The sequence below is a fragment of the Alligator mississippiensis genome, chromosome 5 (genome assembly GCF_030867095.1).
Source record: "Alligator mississippiensis isolate rAllMis1 chromosome 5, rAllMis1, whole genome shotgun sequence".
Lineage (NCBI taxonomy): Eukaryota > Metazoa > Chordata > Crocodylia > Alligatoridae > Alligator > Alligator mississippiensis.
Genome location: NC_081828.1, coordinates 94,016,744 through 94,037,594, shown reverse-complemented (window position 1 = coordinate 94,037,594; position 20,851 = coordinate 94,016,744). Strand labels below are relative to the sequence as shown.

At 48.7% G+C, this 20,851-nt stretch overlaps 1 protein-coding gene across 1 annotated transcript in view; it reads left to right on the top strand.

Moving 5' to 3' along the window:
• The window catches only part of ABCA13 (ATP binding cassette subfamily A member 13), a 370,934-nt gene that overhangs the window by 20,623 nt on the left and 329,460 nt on the right, over window positions 1-20,851 (top strand). Inside the window, 5 exon segments of the mRNA XM_059729347.1 lie at window positions 12,426-12,610; window positions 14,037-14,065; window positions 15,239-15,298; window positions 15,794-15,957; window positions 20,602-20,726. Of these exon segments, the coding sequence (XP_059585330.1) occupies window positions 12,426-12,610; window positions 14,037-14,065; window positions 15,239-15,298; window positions 15,794-15,957; window positions 20,602-20,726 (563 nt within the window).

Sequence of the window (20,851 nt, the reverse complement as noted above, 5' to 3'; positions counted from 1 at the left end):
TCGGACGACGAGAGGCGGCTGATGTGCCTGGACATTGAGGGGGTCGACGCTGCAGTTGCGGGCGAGCTCCCGCCGGGGGTGCGGCCTCGCCGCTCTTCCGTAGGCAACATCCACCCCAAGCTGGCGGAGCCCCCCTGGGTCTCTCCTGACTATGGGGGACTCCTGTCCTTGCTGAAGCTAACCAAGGGGCAGAAAAATGTAGCGGGGCACATCACCCAGTGGTGTGCGGACCCCAAAGTGTTTGTCAAGGCTGCCAGGGCGGCAGTCAAGCTCATGAAGCAAGATCGGGGCACACGTCAGATGGCCTACCGTCTGGACAAGCTTGCCCAGAGGGTGAGAGTGGAGTGGGGCCTGGGCGGGTCCCTCGACTAGAGTAGGGCACGGTAGGCCTTCCCTGACCTGTCTGTATTGCCTTGCTCTGCTCTTGGGTGCTCGCTCTTCCACCCGCACTCTGCTTTGCTCCTCCTCTCCCACACCCACACCCATGGCAGCCACAACCATTGGCACCTTCAACGTCAACGGCTGTCGAGACGCGGTGAAGCGCTAGGCCGTCCTGGAGCTCCTGCGACAGAAGAGGCTGGCCATCGCCTTCCTACAAGAGACCCACTCTGACAGGTTCAACCAGGCGGCCTGGCGGGCTGCCTGGCGAGGACAGGTGTTCCTGAGCCACGGCACCAACCTCTGCGCGGGGGTCGCGACACTCTTATCGCTGCAGCTGCAGCTTGACGCGGCGGTGCCGCGGGAGGTTGTCCCCGGCCGCCTGCTGACCGTCCGCGTCACCCTCGCGCAACACCGTCTGCTGCTCGTCAACATCTACGCGCCCTCCGATGGCCAGGAGAGGGTCGCTTTCTTTGAGAGCTTGGCTGCCCTCCTGCGCGACGCTAGCGAGGATGATGACCTGCTCCTCCTCGGGGGCGATTTCAATTGCACCACTGCCCCGCGCCTCGACCGCACAGGGCCTGAGCCCCACCTGCCCTCCGCTCGCAAGCTGCAAGCTGCCCTGGAGGGGGCAGACCTCGTGGACGTCTGGCGAGCCCTGCATCCCGATGCGCGCCAGTACACCTGGGCCAAGATGAGTGCCGGCGGTCTCACCATGGCTCGCCTCAACCGCCTTTATATCACCAGGCACCACCTGTCACTCCTGCGCAGCAGCCGCATCGCTCCCTCGGGTCTATCAGATCATGGCCTGGCCTTCAGCGAACTGAGCCTGCCGGGGAGAGCCTGTGCACAGGCACCGTATTGGTGTTTGAACATTAGTCTGCTCCAGGACTCTTATTTCCGGGACTGCTTTGCCCACTTTTGGCGGAGGTGGGAGGCTGCGAGACCGAGCCACTCCTCCTGGAAGCTGTGGTGGGACGTGGGCAAGGTCCAGACCCAAGCCTTCTGCCAGCAGTACACCCAGCTGGCCACGAACGAGACGCGCCGCCGTATCCGGAAGCTGGAGGAGGACGTGGCGGAGCTCGAGGCTGCTCTCCTGGCCGCTGGCAGCGACGCAGCACTGAGCGAGAGCCTCCGGCTCCGCAGGAAATGCCTGCGCGACTTGGCGGAGAGCGCGGCCCGCGGCGCGAGGATCCGCGCCCGCTGCCAGGAGCTGGTGGAAACCGACGCCCTGACCCGCTTCTTTTTCGACCTGGAGCGGCGGCGGGCAGTGAGCAAAGTCTTGGACCATGTCAAGACTCCTGAGGGCCGGGTCATTACAGAGCCGGGCGAAGTCCGCGAACGTGCCGTCGCCTTCTATCGCGACCTGTTCGCGGCCGAGCCGTCGTGCCCCGAGGCCACGCGGGAACTCCACGAGGGCCTACCGCGTCTCGATGCCCTGGAGGCCGGCGAGCTGGAGCGGGACTTGTCCCTGGAAGAGCTGGCGGCCGCCACGGCCGGCCTCGCCTCCGGCAAAGCCCCGGGCCTCGACGGGCTGCCTGCCGAGTTCTACAAGACCTTCTGGCCTCTCCTCGGCCCCAGCCTCCTGCGCGTTTTCCAGGAGAGCCTCGCCGACAAGGTCTTGCCGATCAGCTGCCGCTGAGCGGTGCTGACCCTGCTGCCCAAGAAGGGAGACCTGGGCTACATGAAGAACTGGCGGCCGGTCTCCCTGCTGTGCGCGGACTACAAGATTCTGGCCAAAGCGCTGGCCACCCGCCTCCGCGCGGTCATGGCCTCTCTCACCGGGCCCGAGCAGAGCTACTGCGTGCCGGGCAGGACCATACAAGACAACCTGTTCCTGCTGCGGGACCTGCTCACGGCTAGCGAGCTCTTTGGCCTCGACGTCGGCCTCCTCTCTCTCGACCAGGAGAAGGCCTTTGACCGCGTGGGCCACGCCTACCTCTTCCGCACGCTGGAGGCCTTTGGCTTTGGGCCCCTCTTCACCGGGGCCCTCCAGGTCTTGTACCGGGACATTTCCAGCCTGCTCAAGGTGAACGGGGTGCTTTGCGCTCCGTTCCCCGCGCGCAGGGGCATTCGCCAGGGCTGTCCGCTGTCGGGCATGCTCTACGCCCTGGCCATCGAGCCGCTGTTACACGCGCTGCGCCGCCGCCTGAGTGGGGTGGCCCTGCCATCGGCCACGGGCCCGTCCGCTGGCCCTCGTCTCCGACTGTCGGCCTATGCGGACGACGTCACCGTCTTCCTCGCCACCCAGGAAGACGTGCGGGCTCTGGCAGATTGCCAGCGGGCCTACGAGCGCGCCTCCTCCGCCCGCATCAACTGGGGCAAGAGTGACACTCTGCTGCTTGGCGCATGGACTGGCAGGCCTCCGCCGGACTTGCCGGGGGGCCTCGCCTGGCGCTGCGAGGGCCTCAAGGTCTTGGGCGTGTTCCTGGGGCCGACGACCTTCATGGCGCGCAACTGGGACGGCCTCGAGGAGGGAGTGGAGGCCCGCCTGCAGCGGTGGCGCTGGCGCCTGCCCAGCCTTTCCTACCGGGGGCGCGTCCTCGTCATCAATAACCTGGCGGCGGCCACCCTGTGGCACTGCTGCGCGGTGCTGGACCCTCCGCCGGAGCTACTGGAGAGATTGCAGCGGCTCCTGGTCGATTTCCTGTGGGACGGACGCCACTGGCTCCCACGAGCTGCCCTCTACCTGCCCACCGGCGAGGGGGGCCAGGGCCTGATTGATCTGGCCAGCAGGGTGGCCGCCTATCGGCTGCAGGCCCTCCAGCGGCTCCTGTACACCGAAGGCCACCTCCCGTGGCGACAGCTGGCGTGCCGATTCCTGCGGCGAGTGGGGGGCCTCGGCTTTGACCGGGAGCTGTTTCAACTGGACCTCACCTTCCTGAACGGGGCGGTCCTTCCCCCGTTCTACCGCAGCGTGGTGCGGGCCTGGCGGGCGGCCTTCCATCTCTGTCCCCAGGCCAGGCACCTGCGGTTCCCGCAGCTCCTTCGAGAGCCCTTGGTCCACAACCCGGCCCTGCACCGTGTCGTGCCGAGCCTGGCCTCCGCCAGCCTCACGGCAGCTCTCGTCGAGGCGCGCTCCACCCGCCTGGAGCACCTCCTGGACCCCGCTCGGTCGGACTGGCTGTCACCCGAGGCCCTGGCTGCCCGGCTGGCGATGCGCTCCGTCCGCACCGCGGGGCGGCTTCTGCGGGCCGCTAGGGCCGCCCTCCCGACGGAGGCAGCGACCGCCCTGGAAGCCCATCTCCAGACTCGCCGGCCCCTCCCCACCGCAGACGCCGCAGAAGACGCCTTCCCACCGCTACCCATCATCCCAGCGGTACCCGGCGAGCTGGCCGAGCGGCCCAACACGCTGCTCAGGCTCCTGGTGCCCCCCAGCAGCAATACGGGCTGCCCTTTTGGCACCCTGCCCCGCAAGGGCCTCTACATGTGGGTGGTGCGCACCCGGCACGCCCAGGTGCTCGCCGGCCGCCCTGACACTGCGTGGCGGCGGCGCCTGGCGCGGCCCGGGACCCCGGCGTGGCGCACACTGTATAAGGCGCCCATCGCCAAGAAGACCGGCGACCTGCAGTGGCGGCTCGTGCACGGCATCCTGGCCACCGGCACCTTTGTGCGTCACTTGGACCCAGCGGCCTCGGCGGCCTGCCCCTTCTGCCCGGGGGTGCTGGACGAGGACATTTTCCACGCCTTCCTCGACTGCCCCCGGCTGCAGCCTCTCTTTGCCGCCCTGGGCGCACTGCTTCGGGTACTGGGCCGAGACTTCTCCAAAGACGCCTACGTCCACTCCTTTCCATACCGGGCAGCCGAGCGGGCCACGGTCAGCCTGGCCAACTTCCTGCTGGGCCAGGCCAAGATGGCCACCCTGAAGAGCCGGCGAAACCAGCTCAGCGGCACCGGGATGGTCGACGCCCTGCAGCTCTTCCGCCTGCTGGTGCGGGCCCGCCTCTCGCTCGAGTTTGAGCACGCTGTCCTCCGGCGGACGGTGCCTGCCTTTGAGGAGCGCTGGGCCCTCGAGGGGGTGCTGTGCCGGGTCGAGGCGGGACGCCTGATCCTCGTTCTGTGATGCCACCGGCTGCTCAAGCCGCAGAGACGCGTCAAGCGGGCCGAGGCCCTGGACTTTTGCTCGTGCGGGTCGACCCCGGAGGCCTCCATGGGTGTCCCTGCTGGCAGAACTGTAAATACTGTAAATAGTCCTTATGTTCGTTGTGTTGGTTGGTTTTTTTTTTGTCTAGAGTGTACGGGCAGGCCTTGCAGGCCATGAGCCCAGGCCTTGTCCATGAGGCCCAGAGCTTCGGGCGTCCTTGTACATGCTTTTTACTGGCTCCGAGTCATCACCCTCCGGGGAATAAAGGTTTCTTAAAAGTCAAAAGTCTTATAGTGAGTATCCAGAAGCCCATTATGTTGTGGAGGTTTGTGGTGTGTCATTAATATTCTGTTGTGTTTTATTGTACTAATATAGCATATGTGGTCTCAGTGGAAAGCGCCTTGTTACTCATAGTTTCATCGTAGCTAGGGTCAGGAGGGACCTGAACAGATCATCTAGCCTAACCCCCTGCCACAGGCAGGAATGAATGCTGGGTTCACAAGACCCCAGACAGGTGATCATTCAACCTCCTCTTGAATTTGCCCAAGGTAGGGGCGAGGGCCACTTCCCTGGGAAGCTGGTTCCAGATTTTGGCCACCCTAACTGTAAAATATTGCCTTCTGATCTCTAACCTAAACCTATTCTCCATCAGTTTATGACCATTGTTCCTTGTCACCCCAGGTGGTGCTGGGGAGAAAAGGGCTCTACCTATTTGCTGTTGATCTCCCCTGATGCTTGTAGGCAGCCACTAGGTCTCCCCTCAGCCTCCTCTTGCTGAGGCTGAACAGGTTCAGGTTCCTCAGTCTGTCCTCATAGGGCCTGTCCTCCTGCCCTCTCACCAAGTGGGTAGTCCTCCTCTGAACCCTCTCCAGGCTGGCCACATCCCCTTTGAAGTGCGGCGCCCAGTACTGGATGCAGTACTCCAACTGTAGCCTGACCAAAGTCACATAGAGGGGGAGTATCACCTCTCTGGACTGGCTTGAGATGCACCTTTGGATGCATGACAAGGTATGGTTGACCTTACTGGCTGGATACTTTGTATCCATTTATGTTGCTTTTATCACCCTAAACATTATGTTATGCTGGCTTTGTATATCTTCATAGTTTTGGACATGGTTCAATCAAAGGTCTGGGGCATACATACACTATTTGCTTGTTATGGGGGAAATCTATTCCACAACAGCAAGACAACTGATGAGAGTAATGTCCCTTTAGCCAGAAGGGGCTCCAGGTGTCATGGGATACAAGAACTCCCTGGAGGATTCTGGTGACTCATGAGAACGCTGGTGGGGTGGGGGTTAGAAGTGAGTTAGGAAGCTAGCTGGGTGGTTACTTTGTCTTTGGATGGTTTTTTACTGCTCAGTAAAAGCAGTGTGAAGCGGCACAGTGTGAAGACAATAGGCTTGCACAGGTGTATGCATGAGCAGAATTTGTCCTGAAAAACTGTTATTGGTAATGGTGGTTTGAGACATGGAAAAACTTGATAAAGATATGGGGAGTTTAGCCTGAGTTTGTGGGGTTGAATCTAACATGAGTGGTCTTACATTTCAGTCCAGCAAGTACTTCCAAATATATTTAACTCTGTTTGTTTGTTTTAACCAATGGAGCCACTCATCTCCCTGTAGGAGAACGTTTGCAGGATAATGGCCTTAGCACTGAAAATCCTGCAGAGGCTGACTCCCCAATACCTCACATGGTTGCTTTTGGAATAGATCTGCATTTTGAGTGAGTTGGAACATTGCATTTCTGTAAAATATTCATCTCTTTTTTTGATCTGCAAACCACTGACTCTAGTGCTTTTCAGTATAATCAAGACATGTCCCTGTTTTTCTCCTCCAAATGTCCATGTTTATAGTTTTCAGATGTTGTTGTGTTGGTAGTGTAAGTAGTATAGTAATAATAGTATAATCTGAAAAATGCAAACATTAGTTCCTAACAAAAACTCTTTGTTAACCGAGACTTGCCTATTAGAACACTTCAGAAACAATTGCATTGTTTTGCTTGTAATCCATTTGGGTTTGAGGCAGATAAGAATGAGTTTTCTATAATTCCCAGGCTAAAACTAAAACAAGCTTTATTTAAGACAAAGAATGCCTTGGAAAAGTTAAGATTATGTCCTGTCCTACTTTACAAAAACACTCTGGAATACAAAACTTTTGTGAGAAGTAGGAGTGTTCTTACCAAGATGTAGTTTTGCAGATAGGGTTTTTACAGTGTTCCTTGGAAGAACAAGGCGACGTGAGATTTCTAACGGACAAAGGGCATCAGACTCACCCATAGCCCTCGGAGGGATTCAGACCTGGCGGTGGTGTTGAGACAAGGGACAGCCTTCCAGTATTTACTTAATTCCCTGCTCGCATTTACTCTTAATTAAAATCTGCTTCATGATTATATTACTTTCAAGATTAAAAAAGGACACAAAGGTCAGTTAACCAGGTATTATCCTGTTACCACACTTTAGCCAAGCTAGTTTAAAATAGGCAATATCCAGTTACTTCAGTCTTAATCTGATAAACCTGTGGTTCATCAGCAATTTCCTATCTGCTGCCTTGAGAGTGGCCTCCAGAGCTTTCATTTCAGTCTTGTAAAATCTTCTAGATCTGCTCCTGCAGTTAATTGTGTTGGAGGTAGTTCCCATGGCTATCTTTGTGGAAATGCAGTGTGCAAGAGATCTATAGCAGCTGTAATGAAGCTTTAGCAAATACTCCAGTCATCAGAAGACCAGTCTTGCATGAGACTGGTGCAGTTGTTATATGGGGGTGCCCGGGGCTTGCCCAGAGATCCATCTATTGTGCATCCATCTGTTGGGAAAAGCATAACTTGTGTGTGTGTGTGTGTGTGTGTGTGTGTGTGTGTGTGTGTGAGAGAGGGGCACTAGAGGGGGTCCCAGAATGGCATCCTTTCCTTCCCTGAAGTTTGCAGGATCAGGAATAGTTTCGCTTCACTAAGAACTAGGTGTGAGAACACAGCAGCAGCAGCATAGGTCTTTCTTGTCCCCAATGGCAGATAAGACTGACCACCCTCCATCTACTCTCCCTACGCCACCACCTCTCCCTTCCCATGCTTGAAAACCCCCTCCCCCCTGGGGAGATTTGCCCAAATAATCCTCTAGTGCTACAAAACCCATGTGGTAGCCATTACAACAGTCAAGTGTGAGTCAGGACAGACTTTGGGATGCCTACCTTAAGCCAGTAGCCTAGCAAACCCTATGGCTCCATGCTGGTATTAGGAAGAGCCAAGGCCTGACTCTCCAGCTGATGTCCCTTAGATCTCAAGAAGGTGATTATGTTTCCTGAATCAGTTTCACAACCATACCTAACTATTGCTGCTGTTTGTTGTGTATGTGTGCTATTTCTTTCTCAGGTTTTCAGGGGCTCTATACAAACTGGAATATGGATGACTGTAGGAATACTTCCACAAGTTGTTCAGGAAAGGGGCTAGTTTTGAGAAGGGATAGGGGATTGTTACTTTTGGAGTGTTTATGAGGAGATGTGAGTTGTCTGACTTGACTAGAGGTTTTACCCAGTGTCTGGATGTGTGCAAAGGCTTTTGCTAAATATTTCTTCCATTCAAGACCAATTGGATGACAGTGGATCTGGGGAAAAAAATTGATAGAAACAGAAAGTTATGTATCAGTGTTGTTGACTGAAGGAGGAAATTAGAGAACAGTGACTTTGTTTACTTAGTTTTGCAGTTGAGAGGTCTTCACTTGCCCTTTGTGAACAAGTAGAAAATGTAGCCTTTAGCCACAGGTTCTATTTGACTTGATGGGAAGGAGTGGTAGTTTTTTGAATGGGGTCCTTGCTAATGTTGCCTCTGTCACAGCTTGCAATATATTAGGGAGATTTTTTTTCTATTGTTTACTGTGGTTCTTCTAAGGAATATTGTGGGATAAAGAAAAAGGAAGAGAGAAATATGGTCCTTTTGCTTTGTTTCTATCTGGGAATTAATATACATTGCCTGAATTTTTAATATTAGCAGGTGGCCACTAGATATCACTATTATAGCCAGCATGTACAATTTTGTTTAGCTGAAAATGTAAGAGCTAAGAGAAATTGAGTGCCTGTAATGTGATGTTCGTCTCCTAAGTAAGCTCTTGCATATCTTCATAAAATTGTTATGAACCACATATGCAATATAGAGACACTGTTTACAGTAAAGCAGATACTTACTACATCATCTCAGACTTGCCTATATTGGACTGTCAAAAGACTGAGAGTTTAGTTACATGAAATTTGCATATTTTGTTTGAAAGCGACATCATAACAACTTTTGTTAGCTTGGTATGTGTTGGTCCAAAGCTTCACTATATTGTTTTATTGTCAATTTTATCATGGACTTCAGTGCAAGGCAATAAATTTCCAACCCACCCTACCATCCTAACAGTTGATTCTAGAAGGAAAACTGTACTTTGAGTATTAAGAATCTGTCTTAGAAACTGTTGCTGCTATACTAAGGATTTTAGTGGTCATTCTTACTGTTTGCTTATAAACACATCAGATGTTTGCAAGGCAGTTTGGTAGGTTAGATAGTCAGAGAAGGTAAAACTGCTCCTTGTTCAGGGAGGCAGAATAAAGGTTTTGCTTTAGTTGCATCTCTTGAGTAGGTCACGGCTCTCACTATTGTGCAGTGACTCTGTTTGCATAGCCTGGGTAGAATAGCAGAGATGGTTAGTCAGTGATTTTTTTTTTTTCATATCTTGAGTGACCCGTCAGACTTATGAAGAAGTCCCCTCCTATTATCAATCATCTGCTTCAGTGCACTTTAGTTGATTAACAACTTTTTTTTTTTGGAAGTGCTTATCACTTGAGATGGAGTTATTGCATGCACAAATACAGACTGGGGGATGACTGGCTAGGCTGCAGTACTATGGAGAGGGATGTGGAGGGTTACAGTGAATCCTATGCTGAATATGAGCCAACAGTGTGCTCTTGTGAAAAAAAATGCTAACAATATATAATGTTGCACTGTGGGGTTAGGCCAACTGTCAGGATCTCAATATTGCGCTGTTAGATAGGAGGGTGTGACACAATTGCACATATACAAACACACAAATCAATTAGGTGCATACATACACACACACACTACCAGCTCAGGCACATACACATCCAAACCAGCCTAGGCATATGCATACCTATCACCAATTCAAGCACATACACTATACACCCCAAAAGTTAGACACAGATCACTAATTCATATATCATACACACAATGCCCCCCCCCACACACACACATACAACCCACCTACACATACACACAGGTGAGTTCCTAAGTTGGGTGTTGCGATGTGTATGTATGTAAGTGCTTGGTGTACTTGGGATACCTGGGGAAAGGTTAACGTAAGAAAGTAGAAGTGTACGGAGTGAAAGTCACTGGGACTGGGATTAGAACCGGTAGACTAGAGGGGCCTGGGCTGAAGAACTGAGGCTTGGGGGTAACTTTAGGTTAATTGATTTTAATTGATTAAAAGACAATGCCCAAATCCTACAGAACATGCCGCACAGAGGCTGGGACTAGAGCCAGAGCTATGGGGGAGCTGAAAAGGTAGGTGGGGTGAGGGAAAATGGGACTAAGGGAAGGTGTGGGGAGCCAGAGGATGGCTCCTGGGCAGCTAGAGAAGTTGCAGGGAGTGGCAGTAGGTGCTGGGAGCTGGAGAAAGGCTCCAGCTGCTGGAGAAAACTGCAGGACAGCCATAAGGAGCTGCCGGGGGGGGGGGGGGGGCAATGACACAGAAGTTGCGGGGGAAACCTGAAAACAGAGAGACGGACAGCAGAAAATCACAGGAAAAGCAGCAGGAGAGACTGAAAGGTGGCAGGGCAGCAGGAAAGCAGAGAAAGGCAGCAGAAAGTCACAGGGAAAAGGCAGTAGGAACAGGGGGAGGGCAGAAAATCACAGGAAAAGCAGCAGGAGAGACTGAAAGGTGGCAGTGAGCCAGAAGCAGGAGCGGGTGAAATGAGACAGAAGTTAGAGGGGTGAGGAGCAGAGATTGGAGCAGGGCCAAGCCATGGTAAAGCAAAACCCAACTTAGGGGTCCAAATAACAGTTTTATTACACAGGCAACACACTACACAGCCCCATGAAATTATTGGTTCACACACATGCACATGTGCACATGCACACACACGCACTGGTAGCAAGAGAAAGAGACTCAGTGGAAGGGCTGGAGTCCAGGTAGGGAAGAGAAGCAGAGTCCAAGTCCCTGGTTGAAGAGAGGGTGGGGGGTGATAGCTACCTATCCAGGCTGGAAAGGGGTCCTTGTCCAGTAGGTGTTGTCCAGAGCGGGGTCGCCAGCAGGGCCTCTGGGTGGATAGGTGGTGTGGCATGGTGCTGGTCCAGATGGAGAGGGCATCCCACTGGGTCTGTTTTCACTACCCCTTTTTATAGGGGCAGACCTTGTGTGACCCTAGTGACAGGATGCATGCCCAGGCAAGGGTCAGCCCCTGGCATACGGAGCATGTGTGCTCCATGCAGGGATGTGCAGCTTTGGGGGTCTGTAGTGGTGGGGTACAATGGTAAGAGTTGCTGGTTCTGCAGGGTCTTTTGTCTTTCAAATGCTGGGTTCTTGTCTCTGTTCCTGGGTGAAGTCCGTGGTTCCTGGATGAATCAATGTGAGGTGATGGCCCAGTCATTACACACCATTCAGTAGAGGCCTGCTACCATTGTATTTCAATCATTCCCAATCATTCTCATTCATCTAGGAACCAATTTACATGGGAGGGAGTACGTGACTCATACAGTTGCAATATGGAATGCCCGGGCAGAGGACACAAGATGGAGGCTTGACATGTAAAATGGAAACTTGACATGACTGGTTCAGTTACAAACACAGGCCTAAACCATACAATAGCCATATGAAACAATAACAATCAATACGAAAATGATAATAATACAATATACAACAGTAAGAATCAATACAAACCTAATAATAATACAATATAAAACAGTGAATATCCAAAACCAAAAACTTGCTACCAAAATAAAAATGTTAAAGCTTATCCTAAGTCTGAGCTTACTTACAGTTATCTATAGGGAATAGAGAGGGAGAGAAAAAGTCAGAAATGGTTGGGGAAGGGGAGGGAATGCATTTTAAAATAAATCAAAAAAAAAAAAAGGGGGGGGGTTTGCTACAACAGTACTAGGTTGTACTAATAGGAGTGTCACTTGCAAATCTAAGTAAGTGATTCTGAAACTCGGTTCAGCACTGGAGAGACTTCAACTGGAGTGCTGCATCTAGTTTGGGGCACCACACTTCAAGAGGGATGTGGAGAGATGGAAAAGAGTCTAGAAGAGAACAAAAGCTATTAGGAGCCTGGGAGACAAGACTTAGGAGGAAAGGCTAAAAGAACTAAGGTGATTTAGTCTGGAAAAGGGAAGATTGAGGGGGATTTGATAACGGTTTTGAAGGGAGATCATAGAGAGGATGGAGATGAGTTTTTTCTGTGGCCTCAGGGGACAGAAGTAGGAGCAATGGCCTCAAGCTGCAGCAGAGGAAATTTAGGTTGCAGATTAGAAGGAACTTTCTGATTATGAGGGTGGTCAAACATTGGAACAGGATTCTTAGAGAAATTGTGGAATCTCATCTTTGGAAGTTTTCAAGAGCAGGTTGGGCAGACGTGTCTGGGATAGTTTTGGTTAGGGATGATCCTGCCTTGAGCAGGGGGATGGACTAGATGACCTCCTGAGGTCCCTTCCAGCCCCACTTCCTTATGATCCTATGATCACTGGTCATTGTCTCAGTCATGACATCAAACTAGAGGAGGTGTCTATGCCAGAGTTCATTTGTCTCCCTTCGCTCCCCCCCCCCCAACTTTTGGGAGTTTTATTGCAACAGAAACTGTAAGGAACTTGGGGAAAAGATAAAATAAAAATCAGGTAAATATAGACCATTGAAATCCTCACTTACACCCTACATGCCTGAGCTCACAGGTGACAGAGACATATTTTCTTTCCAAACACTATTTTAAAATGATGTGGTCTTTGCTCCTCCTACAAAAAGAGCCTCCAATTTCCAAGATGGTCCAGAGAGTCTTTTGGGAAATGACATGGCCTTCCTGAAAGAAATACAAGACCTTGCAGAGGAAATCTTAGAGACTACTGAGAAAGCCATTGTTTTACAAAAAGTGTGGGGAAAAGAATCAAAGTTATCAGGTAAGCTACCATTTTATAGATACTGACTGTCTTGTGTATAAGATAGCAAGTGACAACCATTTAAAATGGATAGCAGCTCTTTTTGCCATGAAAAAATCATGTTCTAGTTCAGAAATTGATCAGGAAGTAGCATCATTTCAATAATTACTATTGGTTTTTCTGTCTCGGGGAACCCAAAGGTGACACACAGTAGGATAGATGCCTGATCCCCATAAACTTTTAATCTAAATATGAAACCTGACAAAATATTTGTGGATGCTAAATAAAAGAAGGGATTAGGGAGAGTAATATGATGAGTGGAGCTTGAGAAAAGAGGGTCAGGCTGTAAGAAGGGTTCTCTATTGAGGCTGGGGTAGACCACATGTTTATATTGGTATAAGAGAAGTGGACAATATAAGCTCCTTCACCACTGTAGCCTACTTGAATCTGATGTAGAATTACTTCAGGAAAAATCGGGGGTAAAACACCGGTGTAAGTTACACTGGTGTAAATGTTATCTGTTTGCCTCCATCCCAGGATAGAAAGTTCTCAGTGCAAATCTCAAAATTGGTAAAATTTTGGGCATGTTACGATTAATTGCATGATAACCACATATAACATGCTACAAGCGTAACATCTATCTAAAACACTAACCACCACTTGCATCACTTATTACTAACAAAATAGACTTTGGAGGTGGGAGGAATTATAGGGACAAGGTTCAGTAATGTGATCATATGGGCACATTGATATTCAAGAGTATCCCTAGCTCCCAGGGCTGAGCAGGCACAGTATATAAGCTAGTGCAGTGATCTAACTTCTTGTTTTTCCTAGTACTTATGATGCAGTATATACATGTGCTACACTTTTTTTGAGGAGAGTGTTGAGTCATTTAGTCAATTCCCTGAGTGGAGGAGGCAGTAAAATCCTACCAATTTATGGTGGCTCTTTAGGAAGAGGCTACATTGTGGAAAGCTAGAGCTGGTCAGATCTTGCACTGGATATGCACTTGCCTCAAACACCTTAATCTGTGTTAGCAAATTCATCTTGATCTGTGTTGATAGGTATACAGCCAGCACCCTTCTCTAGCCTATCCTCAAGCACCATCTAACATCTCCATCATCTTGGACGGCCCTTAGTATCTAAGCAGAATAGTTAGAGATACCATAGTCATCACCAATAAATAATGTTGTTAAATAATATACTTGCAAATACTGGGAAACAGTAAGTTTACATACTGGTGTACTCTGAGTCTCAAGCCTCTTTTCCTTAATAAACAGTGTGTATGTGTGTGTATATATGTGTGTATACATATACACACAAATATAAGTTACATACGTGTATGTATATAATTTATAATATGATATATGAATGTCTACAAGTTGTATGGTAGCAAAGGTTCTGCTGTTACTAATGATATATCTCTGGAATATTCTTGTTTTTACAGGGGTGAACAACAGCTCTGTTTTGTTAGCTGTAAGTATCTTCACTTTTCATTCTGAAATTATCATGTCAGCTTTAGAGTTTGTATCATTATAGTATTGAAGAGTAGACATTATAGTATTAAAGAGTAGAAAATGTGATACTTTTCATGTTTTGGTCAGAGTGTATTTGTAAAGGCTGGGATATTGCTGAGAAAACAGTGTAGTCTCTTGGACTTAATAAAGAGCCATTAATTGCTAGATCACTAATTTGCACCTGGCTTAGGTTGTTACTGGCTTAAAGCCATTGCTGTATGTCTGTTATGAGATTTTTAAAAGGTGTACCTATCAGGCCATTCTATCTATTTGTACAAAATGGGTAAAAGTGTAATACAAAATACTCTTAACAAAAAGGCTTTTTCATCCTCGTGTTTTGAGTGTTTGTGGTTTCCAACAGCATGTAAAAAATGCTCATTACAGCAAAAGCAGAAAGATGTGGGTGCTGTCTAGAAGAGATTGTGTCTAATTTAGATTTGATGCAGTGATCCTGGCTGATGAATAGCAGAATAGAGATGGAGTGAAAAAAGACAGGGTGACCGAGTTTAGGAGAAATGTCCCTCTCGAGTCCTTTGGGTAGTCCCTTTTGATATGTGTTTGCCATCCGTCCCATCCCTAGTGTAGATAAATCATCTGTTATCGCAGCTTGTTTGCAATTCTGGTGGAAAGACAAAAACTGAATGGGCACAGAATTCAATTTCCAAGGCTGTCAATTCTATAGTTTTTCACAAATCACTAACTTTCAATAGCCAAAGTAAATTTGCTCCATAGTTTCAGTGATGTCTGCCTCTTTGTAAAATGAAGTTTTAGGCCATACAATCTGAGATGGATTAGATGGCATTTTACAGGCAATATCTGTAAATTGCTCTTTTACATATTTAACTGGAAGGAGCCGCATAATGGCAAGGTTTTCTTTCTGGAACTGAGTATAAAATAAAAAGAGAATCACATTCATCAATGTGTTAAATCTCAGTTATTATTGAACTTGGCCTTGAACCTTTTTCCCCCCTTTTTCTTCCCAGTAATGAGAGAAAATGTACAAAGGTCTTGGTTTCCACCATTAGCCTTGGTCATCTTGGTAAACACTTATGCTAGAGTCCCACTGAAGGGTTTCCCCCTGTGAATGGCATCATAATAAGCACTGGCACATTTTCCTGTTTATGTTTTGCAGAATCATATGAAGGTATTACCCAACGTAATAGATGTCATCTTTATCAAATCACTAATCAGAGTAGGGTCAACTGGACTGAATGAAAATCCCTTTTCATTCTTCCTGGCCTGTTTCATGGAAGCTTTTCACAAAGAGCTGGAAAAGCAAGGATGGAATGGAGGCTTCACCTCTCTCATCATTCCTTGACCATACCTAGTTGTTATTCCCCCAGAGACATTGTATTTCTGTTGCAGGGCTACAGAACACTTTGCTTTTTGGATTTCAGAGTTAATCCTTCTCTTTTCTCTGAGCAGAAGCTGAGGAAGGGGATGCCTTGGGTTTTTCATAATTCTGTTTTCCCACCAGGAATGCATGTATAGTTAAGTTATGACTGCTAGGCATTCAAAAAGCAGTGAATGTGTCACAGGGTGAATGTACAAAGCCAGTTAATTCCTTTCTTAAAAGGTTTCTAATGGTTAATAATTCTTGGGAAGTGATAGGGGGAGTTAGGAAAAGGCAGGTCACTGGTCCTCCCTCTCTCCTGAATATTTAACACACACACCTTTTTTAATAAAGGTGGATTTGAATAAAGCAGAAGAGATCATTTCTACAGTTGAAAGCCTTTACAAACAACCCTACTTTTGGGACCTTCTTCACTTGCTCCCTGGACTGCAGGCAAGCAGCCTTTACAAAGATGATTTGATACATACTCTAGCACAGTTTCTGGAGACCTTTAAAAAGTAAGTACTAAAATCTGGAAAATGTATGGGTTGATTCTTGTTTTCTCTTGTTTGCCAGGATTAATATATCTGTCTAATTTATCGTGCTGCCCACAAGCACTTTTAATGGCAGAGAATCCCTATATAGACATGCAATGCACATAGAGGGAGAGAGAGAAAAATGGAGTTCCCCACTTGGGCTTATCCATGGGAGATATGGATTGGGAAAAATATCAATGGGGAAAAATGGAATTCCCCACTTGCTATCCATGGGAGACTGATGCTAGATCAGGGCTGGGCAAAATATTGCCCATGGGCTGGATTTGGTCTGCCAGGCAATCAGTCTTGCTCATGGGGCCTCTCCGTAAGCCCTGGCCCTGGGCTGCCCCTCTGCAAACTGGGGCCTCCATGCAGGAGGTGTGGCTCTGGCTGCTAGCAACCAATCCCCACCCAGCTTGGCCTGACCCACCCTAGCCCCAAGCCAGGGGGTGCTAAAGACAAGCATGAACAAATAGAAATACTTATTAAAAGGTCTCATACAAGTAGCCAACCAGGCAACAATCAAAAACATAAGTGCTTTTATACTAATGCCAGAAGTCTAAGATCCAAGATGGAGGAACTTGAATGTTTAGCAGTAAATAACAATATTGATATAATAAGTATCTCAGAATTGTGGTGGAATGAGGAATACCAATGGGATGCTTTAATACCAGGACACAAACTATAAAGGAATGATTGAATAGGTTGTACTGGTGGGGGACTGACACTCTACATCAGACTGCATCAAATTAAATAGGGTAGATTTTTTCAACGGATAAGAGATACTGTAGAATCTCTGTGGATATAAATTCTGCATTTTTAATAAAAATAAATAAATCTCAGTATATACTATTGACCCTAAGACCAGGATGGTAACAGTAAGCTAGAAATGCTAAGGGAGTTGAGGGTGCCTGCAAGAGCATAAAGCACAGTAATAATACGTGAATTATCCACAAATAGACTTGGCCAATCTAACCTCAGGAAGGGCTAAAGAAACAAATGTCTTGATATTATAAAAGATTCTTTTTTGGAGCAATTAGTCCTGGAATACAAGAGAAAAGGCCATTCTTAATCTACCTGTAAGTAGTGCTCAGGATTTGCTGCAAAATGTAAGTGCTGAGCCTTTGTGCAGTTGTGACCTCAAAGCAGTTGGTTTAACAACCAAGTAGGTGGGGAAGTGAAAAGAAAATCTACTACAGTAACCTTTAACTTTAAAAGGGGAGACTATACCAAAATGAGGACGCTAGTGAGACAAAAGCTAAAAGGGGCCCACCCCTATGGAAGTGAAAAACTTGGAAACATCATGGAAACTGCTTAGGAACATGATATTGGAAGCACAGAGCAAATGCATACAGAAAATCAAAAAGTGGAAAGTGGACCAAAAGAAAACCAGCATGATTTAATGGTAGAGTTGTAGATGCAATAAACAACAACAACAAAAAAGGCTTAGTTCAAAAGATGGAAGACAAATCCTAATGTGGAAAATAAGAAAGAGCACAAACAGTAGAAAATCAAATCTAGAAATGTGATAAGACAAGCTAAGAGATTTTGAGAGAGAACTTGCTAGAGACCTAAAAGGAAACTAACATTTTCTTAAGTACATTTGAAGCTGAAGACCTGCCAGGGGGTCACTGGGGCTTTTGGATGATCAGGGTGTAAAAGGGGTGCTAAAGGATGACAGGGGCATTGCTGAGAAACTAAATGCATTCTTTGCATCTGTTTTCATTGTGGAAAATGTTGGGGAGATTCCCTTAGTCAATCCACTTCTCTCTAGGGACAAGTCAATGGATCTGACTGAAATTGAGGTTTCAACTGATTAGGTGATAGAGGAAATTGATAAAATACACAGTAGTGAATCGCCAGGACCTGATGGCATTCACCTTAGGGTCCTGAAGGAGTTTATATCAGAAATTGCTGAAGGGTAGTCACTGACTGGAGGGTTGCCACTGTGACTTCCGTATTTAAGAAAGGCTCTAAAGAGGAGAAGACCCAGGGAACTACAGCTGGTGAGTCTAACTTGTTCCTGGAAAACTGGTAAAAACAGTAATAAAAAAAAGAATTGTTCAATCCATGGATGACCATAACTTGCTGGGGAAGAATAAACCTGGTTTTATCAATGGGAAATCATGCCTCACCAACCTAATAGAGTGCTTTGAGAGTATGAGTAAGTAGGTGGATGAGGGGGATGCAGTTGACACAGTATATCTAGGCTTCCAAAAAAGTCTTTGACAAGGTCCCCCATCAGAGGCTCTTAACAAAGTTAAGTAGTCATGAGATGACAGAGAAGGTACATTTTTGGATTAGAAATTGGCTTAAAGATAAAAATCAAAGAATATAAGCGGTCAGTTTTTGGGATGGAAAGAAGTAAATAGTAGGGTCCTTCAGGGCTTGTGCGTTGGGACCAGTGCTGTTTAACATATTCATAAATGATCTGGAAAAGGGGGTAAATAGCAAGGTGGCCATGTTTGTGGATAACACAACATTTTTCAGAGGGCTAAAGCCCAAGGTGGACTGTGAAGAACTACAAGAGGATCTGGGACTATTGAGTGAATGAGCAACTAAATGGCAGATGAAATTCAATGTAGATTTGTATAAAGTGATGCACATGAGCAAAATAACCCAAACTATACCTGCATTATGATGGGCTCTATATTAGCTGTTCCTCTATATTAGGAAAAAGATCTGGAAGTTGTGGACAGTTCACTAAAAACATCAGCTCAATGCTTAGCAGCTGTCAAGAAGGCAAACAAAAGGTTAGGAATCATTGAGAAGCAAATTTGTAAACTAAATATAAAGTATCATTGTGCTCCTTCATAAATCCATGGTGCATATACACCTTGAATAGTGTCCAGTTTTCATCCTCACACCTCAAAAAGAATATAGAAGAACTAGAGAAGGTACAGAGAAGAACAAAAAGGAGGATTAGCGAAATGGAGGGGCTTCCATATAAGGAGAGACTAAAGAGTCTAGGCCAGGGGTGGGCAATTATTTCAGCCTGAGGACCACATAGGCAGTTCTGGGGAGCTGTTGTGGGCCACTCAGCACCCTTCCCCCCACTTGTGAACAGCCCAGAGCCCATGCACCTTGTGGCTTCTCCAGTGGTGGGGGGAGGGAGTGTGGCTGGAGCCGGGGCTGTACAGCTGGGGCAGAGTACGGGAATGAGCCTCATGGGGGGTGGCTCCCACAGCTACACACACCACAGGAGGGCACGGGACAGGGCAGGCTGCTGCTGTGGGCTGGGACTGGTGCTGGGCTTTTTCCAGCGGGGGCTGGGCCAGCCTGTGCTTGGTGCACACAGTGGCAGTGCTAGGAGGGAGGGTTGCAAGGGCTATGGCAAATTCTGGGGTGGTTGCAACCCCCTCTCTATAGCCCTCTCCCAGTGGTGCCTGCCCTGAGTGCAGCCTGGCCTAGCCATTGCCAGAAAGAGCCTGGTGCAACCCCAGACTCAGCCCACAGCTTCAGCCTGCCCTGCCCTGGGTGAAGATCTGGGGGACATGACCCCTGTGCCCTCCTGGGGTGTGCACAGCTGGGGGAACCACCCTCCCCCAAGATCCCTGGATGAGCTACTCATACCCCAGCTGGGCAGCCCCAGCCCCAGCCTTACTCCATCCCTCACCACAGAGGCCTTGATCAAGGCTGCAAGCGGCTCATCTGGTGGGCATGGGGAGTGGGGAGGGAGGCTCCCCCTGCAGCTATGTGCACCCTGAGAGGGCATGGGGGGGGGGGGCATGTGCCCCTGGAACTGCACATGGGGTAGGGCAGGCTGCCACTGCAGTCCGGGGCTGGCGCTGAGCTATTCCTGGTGGGCGGCTCACCTGGGGCTGTGCTGGGGGTGGGCAGTATTGGCACTAGAAGGGGGCTATGGGGGGCGGGGGGGTTACAACAAATTCTGGAGTGACTGCAGCTCCTCCCATAGCCTCACTCCCAATGCCACCGCTGCCTGCCCTGAGCATAGCCTGGCCCAGCCCCCCACTGAGAAGAGCCCTGTGCATCCCTGGTCCCAGCACAGCCAGCAGCAGCAGTCCTCTGTGCCCCACATGCAAATCAGTCCTCTATGCAGCTCAGTCTGGCACCCTGCCCTGGCTTGGTAGCCCCAGCCCCACTCCCTCCCCCACTGCTGGGGCCTCAGTCTGCACCCCCTCCATACCCCCACCTTCCTTCACTAACACATTTACCAGCCAGACCTGGGCTCTCCTGGCTAACTGCGTGTTGTGATGCAGCTGCGCACGCACACACAACATTTATCAGCCACATTAGGTCGGTGGACCCCCTAGGACCTTTTTAAGTACCCTTAGGAGTATACATCCTCCTGGTTGACAACCACTGTCCTAGACCTTAAATGCTGGATTCTGAAAATGGGAGAGTAACAGTGGAAAAGGCCTGGTTCTACCCTTTTCACCTGCATTTTCTACATCCACTCTCAGTCACTGTGTGATTCAGGATACTGGGCAAGATGAACCTACAGTCTGAACCAGTAACTGGCAGTTCTTATGACATCCACCATCCCAAAACATTGTCATGAGAAGTCAGCTGGCTCTGCATCATATTTCTCCTGCTCTTTAAAGAGCATACTGCACTGCTGTAGTTTGAAAAGTATTTCCTTTTTTTTTCCATTTTTCCTTTCAGTTCCATAACATCTTTGGAAGAGTTCGATGTAATGCCATCAAACCAAAGTTTCTACAGAGCAGTGAAATTAGGACTGAATACCTCTATCACAGCACTACATTTCTTAGAAGACTGGAGCCTGGAAGGTAAATGATATCTTTTTTTTTTCTTTTAAAGGTGGTCCAAGAATTTTAGGAATTTGGGATGAAGACAACTAGATGAGCTCTTGAAGAATTAATTATTTAATGCTGCTGCAATTTAAAATGGTATT